The sequence below is a fragment of the Notolepis coatsorum genome (assembly GCF_963971535.1).
Source record: "Notolepis coatsorum genome assembly, chromosome: 5".
Lineage (NCBI taxonomy): Eukaryota > Metazoa > Chordata > Actinopteri > Aulopiformes > Paralepididae > Notolepis > Notolepis coatsorum.
Window position 1 is genome coordinate 127,883,233 of NC_140169.1, and position 15,586 is coordinate 127,898,818.

Sequence of the window (15,586 nt, forward strand, 5' to 3'; positions counted from 1 at the left end):
TCCCGGACTCGCCGTATTTTCTCAGAGTGTCTTTCCCTGATCTATATCCCATTCAACCTGTTTCTGTCGGTCATGCTTGACCAGAAAAAGCGATAAACGCTAAAAAATGAAGTTTAAAAAAAGAAAAGGGCATCTGCTTGTCTAAATCCAGGGTAGATGGAAAATAAGCAGATTTTCCAAAAAGTTGGCGTGTTGCTTTAAAGTGGATTAAAATGAATAAATAAAGAATAAAAGGTTTCTGGCCCTCTGATTGGCAGGTGGTTTTATGTACTTTACGAAGAGGAACACAATGGTGGCGTTTTCAGATTCACTTAGCGGCCAACATTATTTTTTTTTTTTTTTTTTGGAATGTCTGATTGCAGGGTGTGGAAGAGTCACAGAGACCTTTTCTCATTTGATTTATTGGCAGCAGATTTCATCAAATATTACAGAAATGGTTTTAAAAAGAAATTGCTGACCCTACCTTTAAATGAGACTAAAGCCAATGTACTATGATGTACTATAATTTCATTCCACTTGCAGGACTATTCATACAATATAATAACATGTTGTGCTAATAATATGCCTTGTATTAAACAATTTATTTCAACATCCCTTTCCGAACGTATTAAATCTAATCGGGATAACCAAACTGAAGATCTTATCACTCAATGTTGCAGAGGGACAGAATTGGGGGGGGCCATGCCATAGTTTGGACAAGAACTTTATGCACCGTTACCACTAGGCATAACAAAACATACCTGATCTTTCACGCGGGGTCTCCTGGGGTGTGCTAATGAGATTGTTGTGTCGACATCGTCATCAAAGAACTCGTAGGTGATGTCCTCCTGCTCCCCGGTGCTCTTCACCGCTGCCTCCACTCGGCCACCAGAGGGCGCCGGCGAGGAGTGGGCGGAGTCTGCGGGTCGAGGAGAGACGCTGTCCAGTCTGTTGACACTCCCTGTGCTGGCGTTGTCCGCCTCCTCGTCATCGCTGGACAAGACAACTGGAAACAAGAGCGTTGCAAATGTCACTCGTTATTGTTACCGATGAGGGCCCTGGTAGATGTTTAACGGGGATTTCTTAAACTCTTTCATGATGGGATCCACAATGGAGAGGCGTTATTGAGGTAACGGAGACAGGCGGACACACTTTTCATGCACTGGATTTAAAGAGTAACTTAACACATGGTCATTTTGCTGTCCTAGTGGTCGATATGGTCACTCTGCCTCACCTTAATTGGTGATGTCATCTTTGGAGGTACTATCAAAGTGGTAAAACATCACAGATTGGGGCGGGGCAGAGTGGTTAGCACTGCTGCCTCACAGCAAGAAGGTCCTGGGCAGGACTGTTTGGAGTTTACATGTTCTCCCTGTGTTCACGTGGGTTTCCTCCCACACCATGAAGACATGCATGTTAGGCAGGGACTACAGATGAAAACTAGCTCATTAGCTAATTCTGGCACATTGATGTGGAAACTGAAGATGCTGATTAATGTGCACGGTCCCTGGGTAAGAAATTAATAAATAAACATAGTCATTGAACGTACAGAGAGAGAGAGAGAGAGAGAGAGAGAGAGAGAGAGAGAGAGAGAGAGAGAGAGAGAGAGAGAGAAGGTATCGGACCGAGCAGCCACTCATTTCCTCACTATTTGAGCTGGAGCTAATATGAACCTAACTTCACTCGATTATGAGCAGCTCCAGGATTAATAATATAATAATAATCACTCCTTCCTGTCTTTTAATTCGATGTTTGATATTAAGTTAGCCCGTGCAACCTTCAGCAACCCTCCCCCCTGCTGGGACCAGCTGTCTGTGAGTGCTACTCTGCTAACCTTAAACCACCATAACGACTGCCGTATAACATTCGAGTCCACGGGTCCCAAAGCGGATCACGAAGGGAGAGTGAGTTAACGTGACACCTCCCACTTACTGACCGCAGCCATTTGACATGTCGTCAGTTGATATAAGGCCTATGAAAGCTATGAAAACGCAGGTATTCCTAGCAGTCTCTTTCTACGACATGTGGCCCTCACTTGTCAACGGTAGAAATGTGACTGTGGGTGAACTGTGGGAATGGAGAGCTGCGGATGCTTTGGGGTTTGTGGTCACTAAGTAAAACACATGTTAGCTGCAATTAGACGTTATGGAAACTTGGAAACATTAACCGCCCCCAGTCCTGCTGATCATATAATAACATTTCGGTATACGGAGCATCGTAATTTTAACTATTTATTGCAGTAAAACGGTAACATAGCTCTGCTCTTCAGGGTGCGAGCCTGCCCAAAATTGCAAGAGGGCAAACGATTAGATAGAAAGATATATCAAAGCAGAAACGGCTTATACTCTTGTCTTGACGACTTTACACGGACATGTGAAATGGTAAATGGTGCATTTATACTAGAGCGCTTTATCCAAAGCGCTTTACAATTTTGTTCCTCACATTCACCCATCCACTCACCGACGGCGGAGGCAGCCATGCAAGGTGCCAGCCCGCTCGTCGGGAGCAATTAGGGGTTAAGTGTCTTGCTGAAGGACACTTCGACACGCTGCCCGGGAGGAGCGGGAATCGGAACGGGAACCTTCCGATTACCAGACGACCGCTCTACCTCCTGAGCCACTGTCTCCCCCCGTGATATTTTGATATGTTGATGATATTTTGACCATGTTGCTATAACATGTTGATGATAATGCAACAGAACCGTCTGTGACGGTAAACCAAAGGCAATTCCAACCAGCCGTAGACAACATGTGTGTGATGGTACAAAGCAGAGGCAAGCAGGCGAGAGGCTGGGGAGGCAGTAGATAGCAGCGTAGCAAGCAGCAGTGGCAACAGCTTTAGTGTATGTGTCTGAGATGAGAGCGGGCTGGTGGGTTTAAAATGGGCCACATGGGCGCGTCGAGCCCCGACTGATGCATCCGGAATGAGCCGACGTCGGCTGAAGATGCTGCGAGTGCATAACTGCTGTGTCCTCCTGCCTGAGCTGCACTCCACATGCGTGTGAATAATTCACTGAAATTCACGGATTCCCTCCCAGCTGCACAAGACGGCTGTGGAGCCCAGCGCATGATTTCGCCACGCACAGAACACGCCATGATCTTCAGTCGGGTTAAGAGTGATTCGTATACACTTCCTCTGAGATCTAGGATTTCACGAGCTTGAGAACAACCTATTGATGCCGTGCAGCAGGTCTAATGAGACACAAACATGACAAACAGCTCAAGGAATTATTCACAGCGATCACTATAATCACTAATCAGTTTAGTTTTGATGTGAATGCATGACACTCCTGATCTCCCCTATGTGGGCTAAATAGATACAAGATACTTTAAATAGATTCATATTCAGTTCTTGAACATAACGTGTATAAAACATCAAAGGAACAGTAACAACGGCTGGTGGGTTGATATTTATTAAACCAGGCACCACTTCTTCCCCACAAATTTAATAGAAAATAGTCTGGTTGTTTAGAATGTGGCTAGAGGCCGGTGTTAAATTCCCATCTTTAACACCAACCAAACACTAACAATCACTGTTCAAAGTGTTCATGTAATGTCAGAGTGTCTGGTGAACATATGGACCTAGTACCAGTGACTGGGGCCAGTTAAGTGAAAAGGTTTGTTTCCTGCTCTGCCAGTGTGTCAATTTATTCCATGAACAATGTATTGTGTCCATTATGAATTGTAATAAAATGAGGAATTGATGCCAATGACCATGGAACCAGGTGAGCGGTGAGCGGGGCAGGGGAACTTACTGAGGTCGTTGAGCGCGTGCTGCTTGGCCGCGGTCCTCTTGCCTTTGGGAGAAACCCTGGCCCCGCAGCAGCTGGAGGTCCCCGCCAGCCCAGCGGGCCTCCCGTTGTGTGGAGGCAGGAGGTTGCCCCTGGCGCTGGTGATGCGTACCGGCAGTATCTCCATACGGGGTGCCCTCATGGTGGAGGCGGCGCTGTAGAAGTTCTTGCTGAGCTGCTGCAGGTTGTTGGGCCCGGGGGGAGGCTGGGAGCGGATGGGGGGCCTGGGGGCCGGAGACGAAGCCGGAGCCTGCTGGACGTGCTGGCAGGAGGGCGTGTCCAGGCTGGTCCCACAGTGCTGACACTCGCCATGGTCCTCGCTGGGCTTGTTGCACTTCCCGCACACCGGTGGGTGAACGCTTGGCTGCAGGGGCTGCGGGGAGGTTCAGGTTAGACTTCATCTGCATCGTTTACTTCATATTCTTATATTCAGAATTAATTATATTGTTTACACTGTTTTCATTTGCCTATATTTATGCGTTTATACCATTACCCTGCCCATACCTGTACCTCCCCCCTCCCCCATGCTACTATGACGCCCAAATTTCCCCAAGGAGATCAACAAAAGAATATTTTATCTCGTCTCGTCTTTAGACTGAATGCCAATCGCGCCGTTATACGAGTGTCGTTTTTTTTTAGCACATTCGGCTGAAATTAACGGCTGAAGACGAAGTGCTGGCATTAAACAGGCCCTGCTCCAACACTTTGATATATCTCTAAAACTATGTGTGGCTCCAGCTGCACTGCCAGAGGTGCGGTTTAGAGGACGGTGTACAGAGAGAGAGAGAGAGAGAGAGAGAGAGAGAGAGAGAGAGAGAGAGAGAGAGAGAGAGAGAGAGAGAGAGAGAGAGAGAGAGAGAGGGAGGGGGAGAGAGAGGGAGGGAGGGAGAGAGCAAGAGACAGAGAGAGCGAGAGAGAGAGAGGGGGAGAGAGGGAGGGAGGGGGGGGGGGGGGAGAGAGGGAGGGAGGGAGAGAGCAAGAGACAGAGAGAGCGAGAGCGAGAGAGAGAAAGAGACAGAGAGAGAGAGAGATAGAGGCCGAGGGGGGAAGAAACAACTCCAGTCTGTCAGGGTCAGAGTCCTCATGCAACGTGGTAAACAGGACAACTCCTAAAGAGGAACCCTGTTGGCCAGACTTTCATCACCACCACCACCATAATCACCACAGTGAACTACAATAAGCCTATTTGGCTTTATTGTGTTTATATCCATGATGGGTTTTAATGGATGCAATGACTACTGTGCAGCATTATGTGTACGTATTTAGATTTCTCAAATAAACACGACATACATCAGTCGTCTAGCGTTTCTCTTACCTCTATTGCTTTGACCGGCGAGCTGAAGCTACAGCAGCCCTCCTGTGACCGCCGATGCTTTTGCTGAATGCGCCGCTTAACGTTCATGTTCTCATCACCTGCAAGAGGAGAGAACAACAGCGGAGGGGGAGAAAAACATGACTCATCCGTTAGATAACATTAAAGATGCTGTAAGTGGCATTTCTTTGTTCAAATAATAAATAGCTCAACAGTCTGACAACCATCACTGGTATATAGTGTTTGGTCAGTAACATGCGTCTCCCAGTCCCTAAGCTCTGCAGACATTTCTTTTTCTTGTATCCATTCCCACTTTATCCAAATCAGGAGAGAGAACCATAGATCATTTTACTAATTTTAAGAAATCTTGCCAAGCCAGATTTGCTTACTGCACTGGCAGGTTATTTTACCCGTTTAAAGCACATATTAGCTTAAAACTAGTTTTTATTTATTATTTTTGTCAGACCATTTTCTATTCAGTGTAGAGTTCTCTCTCCTGATTGGATAATGTGTATTTTCTGAATACTGCAGAGCGGAGGGACTGGTAGATGCACATTACCGAGTACAGACCAAACACTGTATATCAGTGATGGCTGTCGGAATGTAGAGCTATTATTTTAACATGTAGACCATTTATTCTAACAAATAAATACCACTTACAGTGCCTTTAAAAACAGAAGAGAAGCCAGAAAATGCAGAGAGCAATTCTTAATATCCAATATTTCAAGCAGGTGGCGAACGATGATGTGAAAAATGCTTGTTGTTAAGACCAGTTTCACGACAAGGTCACCTTGTACAAAAACATCTCGTCAAACCAGTGTTCCTGCTGAGAGTTGCCTGGGCCTCTGTGGCTGTATTAGCCACTGTGTGACTATGTGTGTGTGTGTGCGTGAGCTTCTTCTCTTTGCTCATCTGTGGCAGCCAAGCAGGCAGGCAGCCACTCCTTCCTCTCATAGGAGCTTTGCGGATTAAACTGAGAGGCCTGCAATCCCCCTCTGGCAGACAGAGGAAGGAGGCTCAGCGCAGATCTGCAGCCCCGCCGACAGCCACACAGTTGGCTGTCACTGGTATACAGAGTGCACACACACACACACAATTTCCCTTCATCCGCTCCCACCCAGCAGAACACCGCGTACCCATCGAAATTCAACACCAGCTATCTGGCAATTATCAACACCGCTAAATAGAAAAATGCACTCTTCCTTCTCGCTCTGTCGAACTATTGGGTGTCGTTGCACACCGGTGAAAAAAGCGCATAGTAGGCGGCAAAAAAAAGAAAAGAAAATGTTGAGTCTGAAAATTATATTTAATATAATATATATATTATATATATATATCATTTTAATTAAGCTCTACAGACTGATATGTTGCATCTTTTAGGGTGTGTCATTCTTTTGAGAGATCCGTCTAATGTAATTAATTCGACAGCCACACAGACAAAAGATGCACAAGGCATTATGTGACCCGTGGTCTGTGTACTGTACCTGGGATTTCTGGACAGGTGAGAATGATGCTATCTACTTCTACTGCTTGCTTGAAGTCATTCCTAAATCAAGGGAAATACATGCTGGTCAGTACAATCACTAGAGTAACCGTACACACGGCACACAAACAGATATAATAAAATTAACAAATAAAATCAATTGAGCTGTGCATTTTAAGCAAATGATGCAATTCTGCGAGGAGTGGAGATGAATACTCAGGTTGGGTTCCACCCTGTGGGAAGGAACCCAAATCCGAGTGCGACATAAAAGCAAAATGTGAATATGGTCAATGGTAGGGTCGGCAACAAAGGTTGGTGGGGGCAAGATGAAAGATGATATGCACTTAAGCACAAGTACTTTTACAATAGCATGAGATGAAATCCATAGTGTGTTAACGGTAAAACTATGCCGATCAATAGAGCAGATTCAACAACAAAGCAAGCTAAAATGCAAGTCTTACCTTTCCTTCAAATCAAGATTGCTTGAGGATGAAAATCAAAAAGAAACAGGTCTTACTGATGCAATCAATTACCAAGTGATAAAACATTATTTATGGTCAAATAACACTTTCAAATTCTTTAAAATAGTAAAAAGGTCCTATATTGTTAAAATTATTCTTTATGTCGATAATGTGGTAAAGATATTTTGTACAATCAGTGTTTCCCCATACATAGATTTATTTGTGGCAGCCAGCTACAATATCAGCATTGGCGGACACATATTGATGTATTTTTCTTACTGCTTAAAATGGGTACAATCTTTATCATATCATTGTAGAGCTGTGCAGAACCCACATTTATTCACAGCCCCTCCTTGCCCCACGTGCTCTCACTCACACATACTACTGAATCAGATCGGAGGAAAGGAGCGCAAAATTACAGTGAAATGAAAACGATACTAGTACAGTGTTTTGGAAGAGGAAATGCTTATAAAAAGGTAGAGCAGGTATATCTTGTTCACTTTCCAATTGCTTTTACAAGCTTACTCTCTGGGAAGCAAGAACAGTTAACATTACAGGCAAGAGGCTGTTCAGGCTTCACTACACAAACAGTGACAGCAACAGTGCTATGTAGGGTTGAGTCAGAACAGTGATGGTTCAGTGATATTGGTGGCAGTAACAATGGTACAGTGATATTGGTGGCAGTAGTGATGGTTCAGTGATATTGGTGGCAGTAGTGATGGTTTAGTAATATTGGTGGCAGTAGTGATGGTTCAGTGATATTGGTGGCAGTAGTGATGGTATAGTAATATTGGTGGCAGTAGTGATGGTTTAGTGATATTGGTGGCAGTAGTGATGGTATAGTAATATTGGTGGCAGTAGTGATGGTTTAGTGATATTGGTGGCAGTAACGATGGTACAGTGATATTGGTGGCAGTAGTGATGGTTCAGTGATATTGGTGGCAGTAGTGATGGTTTAGTAATATTGGTGGCAGTAGTGATGGTTCAGTGATATTGGTGGCAGTAGTGATGGTATAGTAATATTGGTGGCAGTAGTGATGGTTTAGTGATATTGGTGGCAGTAGTGATGGTATAGTAATATTGGTGGCAGTAGTGATGGTATAGTAATATTGGTGGCAGTAACGATGGTACAGTGATATTGGTGGCAGTAGTGATGGTTCAGTGATATTGGTGGCAGTAACGATGGTACAGTGATATTGGTGGCAGTAGTGATGGTTCAGTGATATTGGTGGCAGTAGTGATGGTATAGTAATATTGGTGGCAGTAGTGATGGTATAGTAATATTGGTGGCAGTAGTGATGGTTCAGTGATATTGGTGGCAGTAGTGATGGTATAGTAATATTGGTGGCAGTAGTGATGGTATAGTAATATTGGTGGCAGTAACGATGGTACAGTGATATTGGTGGCAGTAGTGATGGTTCAGTGATATTGGTGGCAGTAACGATGGTACAGTGATATTGGTGGCAGTAGTGATGGTATAGTAATATTGGTGGCAGTAGTGATGGTTCAGTGATATTGGTGGCAGTAGTGATGGTATAGTAATATTGGTGGCAGTAGTGATGGTTCAGTGATATTGGTGGCAGTAGTGATGGTTCAGTGATATTGGTGGCAGTAGTGATGGTATAGTAATATTGGAGGCAGTAGTGGTGGTATAGTAATATTGGTGGCAGTAGTGATGGTATAGTAATATTGGTGGCAGTAGCGATGGTATAGTAATATTGGAGGCAGTAGTGGTGGTATAGTAATATTGGTGGCAGTAGTGATGGTATAGTGACAGATACATCAGAGGGAACGTGGTCTGAATTCTATATTTCATTATATCTCAGGCTGCGCTGTAATGTATAGGCAGGCAGTGGCTTTATTTGGATTTAAGAGGAGGCATTATCTACCGATTTTATTTGTTATATATTTACTATTAATATGTAATAAACTTTTGGGAATTGTCCAATGGAGAAATTAACATATTTTTTCTGGTAGGAACACAGCCATTAGGGAAGCCATTAGAGAAAGAAGAAACCAGTAGGTAGGCTATATTCTAAGCTGTAGTATTTCAGTAATGTGCCTTGTCAATGTGATGAAGAATAATGCATGTCTGAGCTCAAGAAATAAAAAATAAAAATAACTGTCCTAGCTTACATGATATATCTGTCCTAGCTTACACAATATACCTGTCCTAGCTTACACAATATACCTGTCCTAGCTTACACGATATACTTGTCCTAGCTTACAAGATATACGTGTCCTAGCTTACAAAATATACCTGTCCTAGCTTAGAATAGAATAGGGGAGCCATTAGAGAAAGAAGAAACCAGTAGGTAGGCTACCTGTATATTCTAAGCTGTACTATTTCAGTAATGTGCCTTGTCAATGTGATGAAGAATAATGCATGTCGGAGCTCAACCAATAAAAAAAAACTGTCCTAGCTTACAAGATATACCTGTCCTAGTTTACACGATATACCTGTCCTAGCTTACACAATATACCTGTCCTAGCTTACAAAATATACCTGTCCTAGCTTAGAATAGAATAGGGGAGCCATTAGAGAAAGAAGAAACCAGTAGGTAGGCTATATTCTAAGCTGTACTATTTCAGTAATGTGCCTTGTCAATGTGATTAAGAATAATGCATGTCAAAGCTCAACCAATAAAAATAACTGTCCTAGCTTACAAGATATACCTGTCCTAGTTTACACGATATACCTGTCCTAGCTTACACAATATACCTGTCCTAGCTTACACGATATACCTGTCCTAGCTTACACGATATACCTGTCCTAGCTTACACGATATACCTGTCCTAGCTTACACGATATACTTGTCCTAGCTTACAAGATATACGTGTCCTAGCTTACAAGTCAAGATACCTGTCCTAGCTTAAAGATATACCTGTCCTAGCTTACAAGTCAAGATATCTGTCCTAGCTTACAAGACATACCTGTCCTAGTTTACAAGATATCTGTCCTAGCTTACAAGACATACCTGTCCTAGTTTACAAGATATCTGTCCTAGCTTACAAGATATACCTGTCCTAGCTTACAAGTGTTTCCTCTTCCAGGAAATGATAGGCTCACTCAGCTCGTTACTGAATATGTATTTAAAGTTCAGTTATTTAATTAGAAAGTAGAGCACTGTATATCTGTTAGGCCTAATATTATATATATAGTAAATATAATATATATTTATTTATTTGCTTGATCATCCTCTCAGAGCCACAAGCAGAATCAAATTCTGTGGGAAACACTGGCAATAACGTCATGTACTACACAAGAAAAAAATATGCTTGTTTTTTTAAACAGAATATTTTACCTTTGGACAGGTTTCCTTATTGCAGAAGGCATATGAGTATGCTGAAAGTGTCTCCCTTGTAAAACTACTCCTTGAGATGGTGTTGGACTAACGATGAAATAGTTGGTTCTGTTAGGCATAGGGGGTAACGTTGCTACTGTGTGGGGGAAGTCGCTGGAGAAAAGAGAAAACACAAAGACTGCATCACTTGTCGACGGATCACTCGGTTACAAGAGATACTCTCACTTAAAGACTTGAGAGATGTAATAGCATGCACAGAGTACACAGCGATGAAACAATATGCCATACCTGTGCCTCTTTCCAGGTGCTAGTTTGCTCAGGGGCCGTGTGTGATTATTTGGCCTGTTTTCATATGTTCTCAAGGGATCCGCAGGGGAGAAATGCCTAAGGGTGGGAGACTGGTGGAAAGACAAGAAAATATTATTCTTTACCACAAGGACCTGTTTGCTAATATAATTTCAGAACATGTCCTTTTGTCATACACCGTGCCATATAGGTTACATCTCTAATTATCATCAGTATAAGGGAACCAAAAAACAACATTAGGATGGAAAGACATAAGAATAAAACCACAATTCTTTCACTTAAATTATATTAGACTCTGCACTGCGGTAACCTTTACTCTGCCATAGTGAGGGCGTTATCCCTGTCGAACATGAACACAACATTAGGGCAGAAGCAGCAGTCTGGGGCGGCCCCGCATGGCGGTTGCCTGGGTCTTCTGAGTGCCACTGCCCCCCCTGTGACATGACGCGGCGCCAGGCAGGATTTGGCAGCGACCGCACCGGCAACAGGACCGATCAGAGAGAGCCCCGCGGCCCGCTGGGAGTAACAATGCCAGGGATGTGAGTCATGAGGCGGAGAGAAAGAAAGAGAGAGAGAGGGAGAGGGGAGCTCTATACCTTCTTCCCCTCAGGGGAGGTCTGCTGCTGTCTATCCACCTCCTCCATGGTCACCACAGAAGTACTGAGAGGCAGACAAAGAAAAAATAAAAAGGAAAGGGAGGAGAGGGGAAAACAGTCAGAATGAAGTGCGTGTGGGTTCCGCATCGACACATTTCTATACTGGGGCCTATTTCCTGATGAATCGTGATGTTAAATGGAATGGGTGTGTGTTACTTTCTAGCAATACAGGCTCAGTATATGGCTGAAGAGTGAGAGGGAGGGGGGGCCTATGTGGAGCGGATGCAAGCTTCTACGACACAAGACAATTGGGACATGCAGACAAGGTTTGACATGTGACCGGCTCTGTGTTGGTTTGCGCTAAAGGCAGTGTCTCAGGTGTGGAATATATAGGCTGTGCGTCTGAAAACCATGTCATTGGGGTCTTTGTGTTATCTTGAGATGTGGTGGAGGTTGATGCAGTGCAGCGCCGGGTGCTGAGATGAGGTCTCTGGACAAGTGCTTACTCATGTCTCCTTTCCTCTTCACCGTCACCAGAATAAGAAAAGCTCCAGTTCGGCTTGTAACCTCCATCTCGCCTGGCCTCTGTTCTCTCCAGAGCTTGAATATAATAAACCAAACTCACATCAGTTGAGGGATAATAAAAATAAAAAATAAAAGGCCAGACAAAACAATCAGCTGAAATGATCATTTGTAACAAGGGATGCGACTGATCATTTCAACTAGATGAGATATGAAAAACAGTTAACCTCCAGTCCCTTGCCATATCTTTAACCTTTTGGTGGCTGAAAAACAAACATCACTTACTAATCGGTAGGGTTGGGCACCGAGAACCGGTTCTAATAGGGTTCCTAACTTCCGGTTCTGGAACTAAAGTAACGGAAGTAACATATTTGCATTTCGATTCTTAATTTCGATTTTTTTTTTTTTTTAACTTTGTTAATTAATACCCTAGTTACAGTACAGCAACCAAATTAAACTGTATCAAGTCAACTGACAATGTGAATAGTATGCATTTTTTTTTTGATTTTTCAAAAAAATTCTCCTGCGAAATAAGCTGTGACCTGTTTTGACCTGCACCTCAAAGAATCGGAATTGAGAATAGTTTAGAACAGGAATCGAAATGGAGAATCGGAAACGGAAACGGAATCGTTCAAATCCAAACGATGCCCAACCCTACTAATCGGTCACCTTTGTATTGAGTCATTCTTATTTGTGAGGCTTATGTCAATAAAATAGCCCATGTATACAGCAGCAATGCAGGGCTTGTAGTAGGAAATGAATGATAAACGTGTATAAATGTGGTACCCACTCAACACTGTAGATTGTGCCATTGTATGGTGTTCTGCTTTTTGGTTCAGCAAAAAGATCCATTTTGTGTTGGCTACTACTAAGCCTATTTCTGGAATGCAGACACAAATTAGGCTATGTCACACTCACTACAGAACTTGTTTGTATTTTTATATATATATATATTCAGGACAGCTGGAAAGGTTAGCAATGATATTAGTCTTAAGGCAGTAAGCTAAAATTACTCCTTTGTATTTGACCAACAATATTCAGCAGTGAACAAAGTATGCTTGGGTTCAAATACAAAGTCAAAACTTAATTTTGATGGAAAAATCCAATCAATCAATTGCTTAGTTGTGTCTATGAGTGGGGTGCAAGGGTGTATCATGAAATCCACTTCTTCCCTAATGAATGCCCCACGTCGCAGCATTGCACATTATTAGACTAGCCTATACATTTAGGCTCATTTCACTAAAGGGGCCCAAGAGCGTGGTGTACTTAGGAGCTACGCTGATTGGTTACAATTAGCACATAAGTGAAATTGGATACTCAGTTATATCAGAGCAATGACAGCTATGTTACTTTACTTACTACCATGATGTTACCATTCTAATTGGTCGTCCAAAGAAAACTAGTTGCCATAGGGATAGGTTAAATTGTTCTAATTTCATGAGAAACGGTTAAGTAACTAATAAGAATGATCACATCATAAAGGCCTAGCCTTTTTTCAACTTGAATAGGCCTATCAGACATCTAACAATGTGAAACAATAATAAATAATTAGTAGGGGTGGTGGTAGACCAGGGTGGGTATTATTACAGTATAGTATCATTCATGATATAGTATCATGATTGGCCCTTCAATATTGTATCAATGAGGGATGGCCATACTATTTTAAGGTTGTTAATGAATTACCTTATGATGTTCTGTAAATAATTGGGCTAGGTGAGGTCAGGTACTCCAAGTCAGAGATGGGCAAAGAGTTTTTGGGCCGTTCTACTGTCATGTAAGTGAGGTCAAGTGCACCTCAACTAGTTAAATTGTAAACCATATTCAAATGTATTATTTGCCCAGCCAATTTGTCCACTTTTGAAAACAATTCAACCATCCTTTCAGTCCTTTATGTCGAGACTAAGTAGGCCTAATTGAGTTGGTTGGTTCCAACCTATATTATCTTTTTTGCCCGAGTAGCTGAAAACTAAAAGAAACAAATCCATAACTTACTCACACTCAGCAACTAGGCGTACAGCGTTGTTTCCTCTATACCACCCTACCTTGAGTGGCTAGAAGGGGAAAATGTAGCCCTAATTATTCTACTATATTAGCCTATAAGTCCTACAGCTAGGAGACAATCTAACTACTGTACAACTCTGAATGCAACTGGTCGTAGGATATAATCAACCAGTATTGTATGCCTCCAACCCCTCTCAATTGAGCATCTGTATTAGTAGACACTGTCAGTTGAGGCTGAAGTTTTTTTTTTTTTTTTTAAGATTTATGGTATGGTACAATTAGAAATGTTCAAGGTATGATGACTATGTTTATTTTTTATTATATTTTTTTCAAGCTGGGCTGTGTGATGATGAGGGCCCCAAATCTATACTGCCCCTCGCATTCCACAATGGTATGTTTTCTTAAACCGGTTTCAATGAACTGTATTAGTGTGCACATTCTCCAGACAAATTCACCGGTGGGGTGCAAATGAATAATGCCACCATCAGCGAGAACACAATACAATACCATTGCATAAAACAGACAAAAGCATTGTTTATAAGGTTAGAATGTTGCTCATACGTTCCATTTGCCGAGTTGTCCATGCAAGACACCCTCAATTAGAGTCTCCAGGTATCAACTTAGCAAGCACGGACACATACTGTATCTGTATCCTTACATTATCCAACGTTAACTAGCAGCCTGACGTTAGCCGCCGAGCTAACAGACAGGAAGGCCTGCAGTCACTACATCCAAGTCCCACATTGCCAAGAGAGCTGCCGCCAGTGCTAACAGGGCTAGCACTTGACTTGCCCACACAGCCAATTTATCTTCATTTCCATCCAGCTAGCTACGTATAATTCTGTTTGGCCTTTTAGATATTATAATTAACGATTGTCGGCTCGCATCGTCGTTATCGATACGACTCGGTAGGGATGGGTTAATAATTATTAGCTCGGCAACGCCAACGGTGTCTTGCCTATAATGTTAACAGCTAGCCCGCGTTAGCTCTCCAGCGTTAGCCGACTCGTTTGGTGCCACAAGATATTTGGGACCAAACAAATATGTGGCACTATAGCGCTGTTGTTGACCAGGATATCTCCTTTTTTGATTATCATGATTCCAGGATCGCTGCGACATAGGAAATGCCATTGTCTGTATGAATTGTGGTGCGGAATGCCCAAACCTTACCTTCTAAAAAATAGCTGTTATTGTGGGCCATGTTTTATTCCATGTTCCTTCACAGATGATGGTGGTGTTGCTCATCCGCGACCCAGTGAGAGCAGCAGGGTAGAGGCTAGAGGCGACCCTTCAGGCTGCCTGACTGCTGCTGCTCGCTGCTGGACGGGCTGCAGCCCACTAACAACTTCTTATCTTACGCTTCCAAATTCGGGCTTTGCTTACTCTACTTACTGCAACAATAGCAGCATATTCGAGAAAATATCAGGAGTCAATTGCACAAAAGCACAGCAGCAATACCATGTAATAAAAAAAAAATGCAGAGGGTCGTGTACAGTCAAATATAGCCTACTTTTGTCTTATGCCTACCAGTGATCCCTACTTATCACAATTAAAACCCACGAAAACCCAGGCAACCCATAACATATTTTGCTGGCTATAGCTTCCCTCTGTTGTTCGCATTCCCAAATGACACGAGTAGGCTATGGTTATAATAATACTAGCCTATAGCTAGATGGCGATGTTCCTCGTCCCTCAGTGGCACGACACATCTCACATTGTTAGCCTATTTCATTCAAATGATATAGTGGCCTACAGTACTTTGGGGGAATTATCTATTTGTTAACACAGAAACACTTATTTACATGTATACCACGTTTTGTATGTAGCTTCA

The 15,586-nt window shown here is 42.9% G+C and overlaps 1 protein-coding gene across 2 annotated transcripts in view; it reads right to left on the reverse strand.

Annotated features, from left to right (window-relative positions):
• Positions 1–15,347, reverse strand: part of senp6a (SUMO specific peptidase 6a) — a 41,976-nt gene extending 26,629 nt beyond the window's left edge. The window contains exons 1-10 of one of the 2 annotated variants that reach the window (XM_084314823.1): positions 14,926–15,347; positions 11,739–11,832; positions 11,233–11,296; positions 10,619–10,728; positions 10,331–10,483; positions 7,026–7,046; positions 6,566–6,627; positions 5,085–5,182; positions 3,734–4,142; positions 741–985 (exon numbers count right to left, since the gene is read on the reverse strand). In XM_084314823.1, the coding sequence (XP_084170949.1) occupies positions 741–985; positions 3,734–4,142; positions 5,085–5,182; positions 6,566–6,627; positions 7,026–7,046; positions 10,331–10,483; positions 10,619–10,728; positions 11,233–11,296; positions 11,739–11,832; positions 14,926–14,956 (1,287 nt within the window). In that variant the 5' untranslated portion in view covers positions 14,957–15,347. The remainder of the gene's footprint in view (positions 1–740; positions 986–3,733; positions 4,143–5,084; positions 5,183–6,565; positions 6,628–7,025; positions 7,047–10,330; positions 10,484–10,618; positions 10,729–11,232; positions 11,297–11,738; positions 11,833–14,925) is intronic. The other variant, XM_084314824.1, reaches the window with a different exon arrangement.
• Between the last annotated feature and the right edge of the window lie 239 nt (positions 15,348–15,586).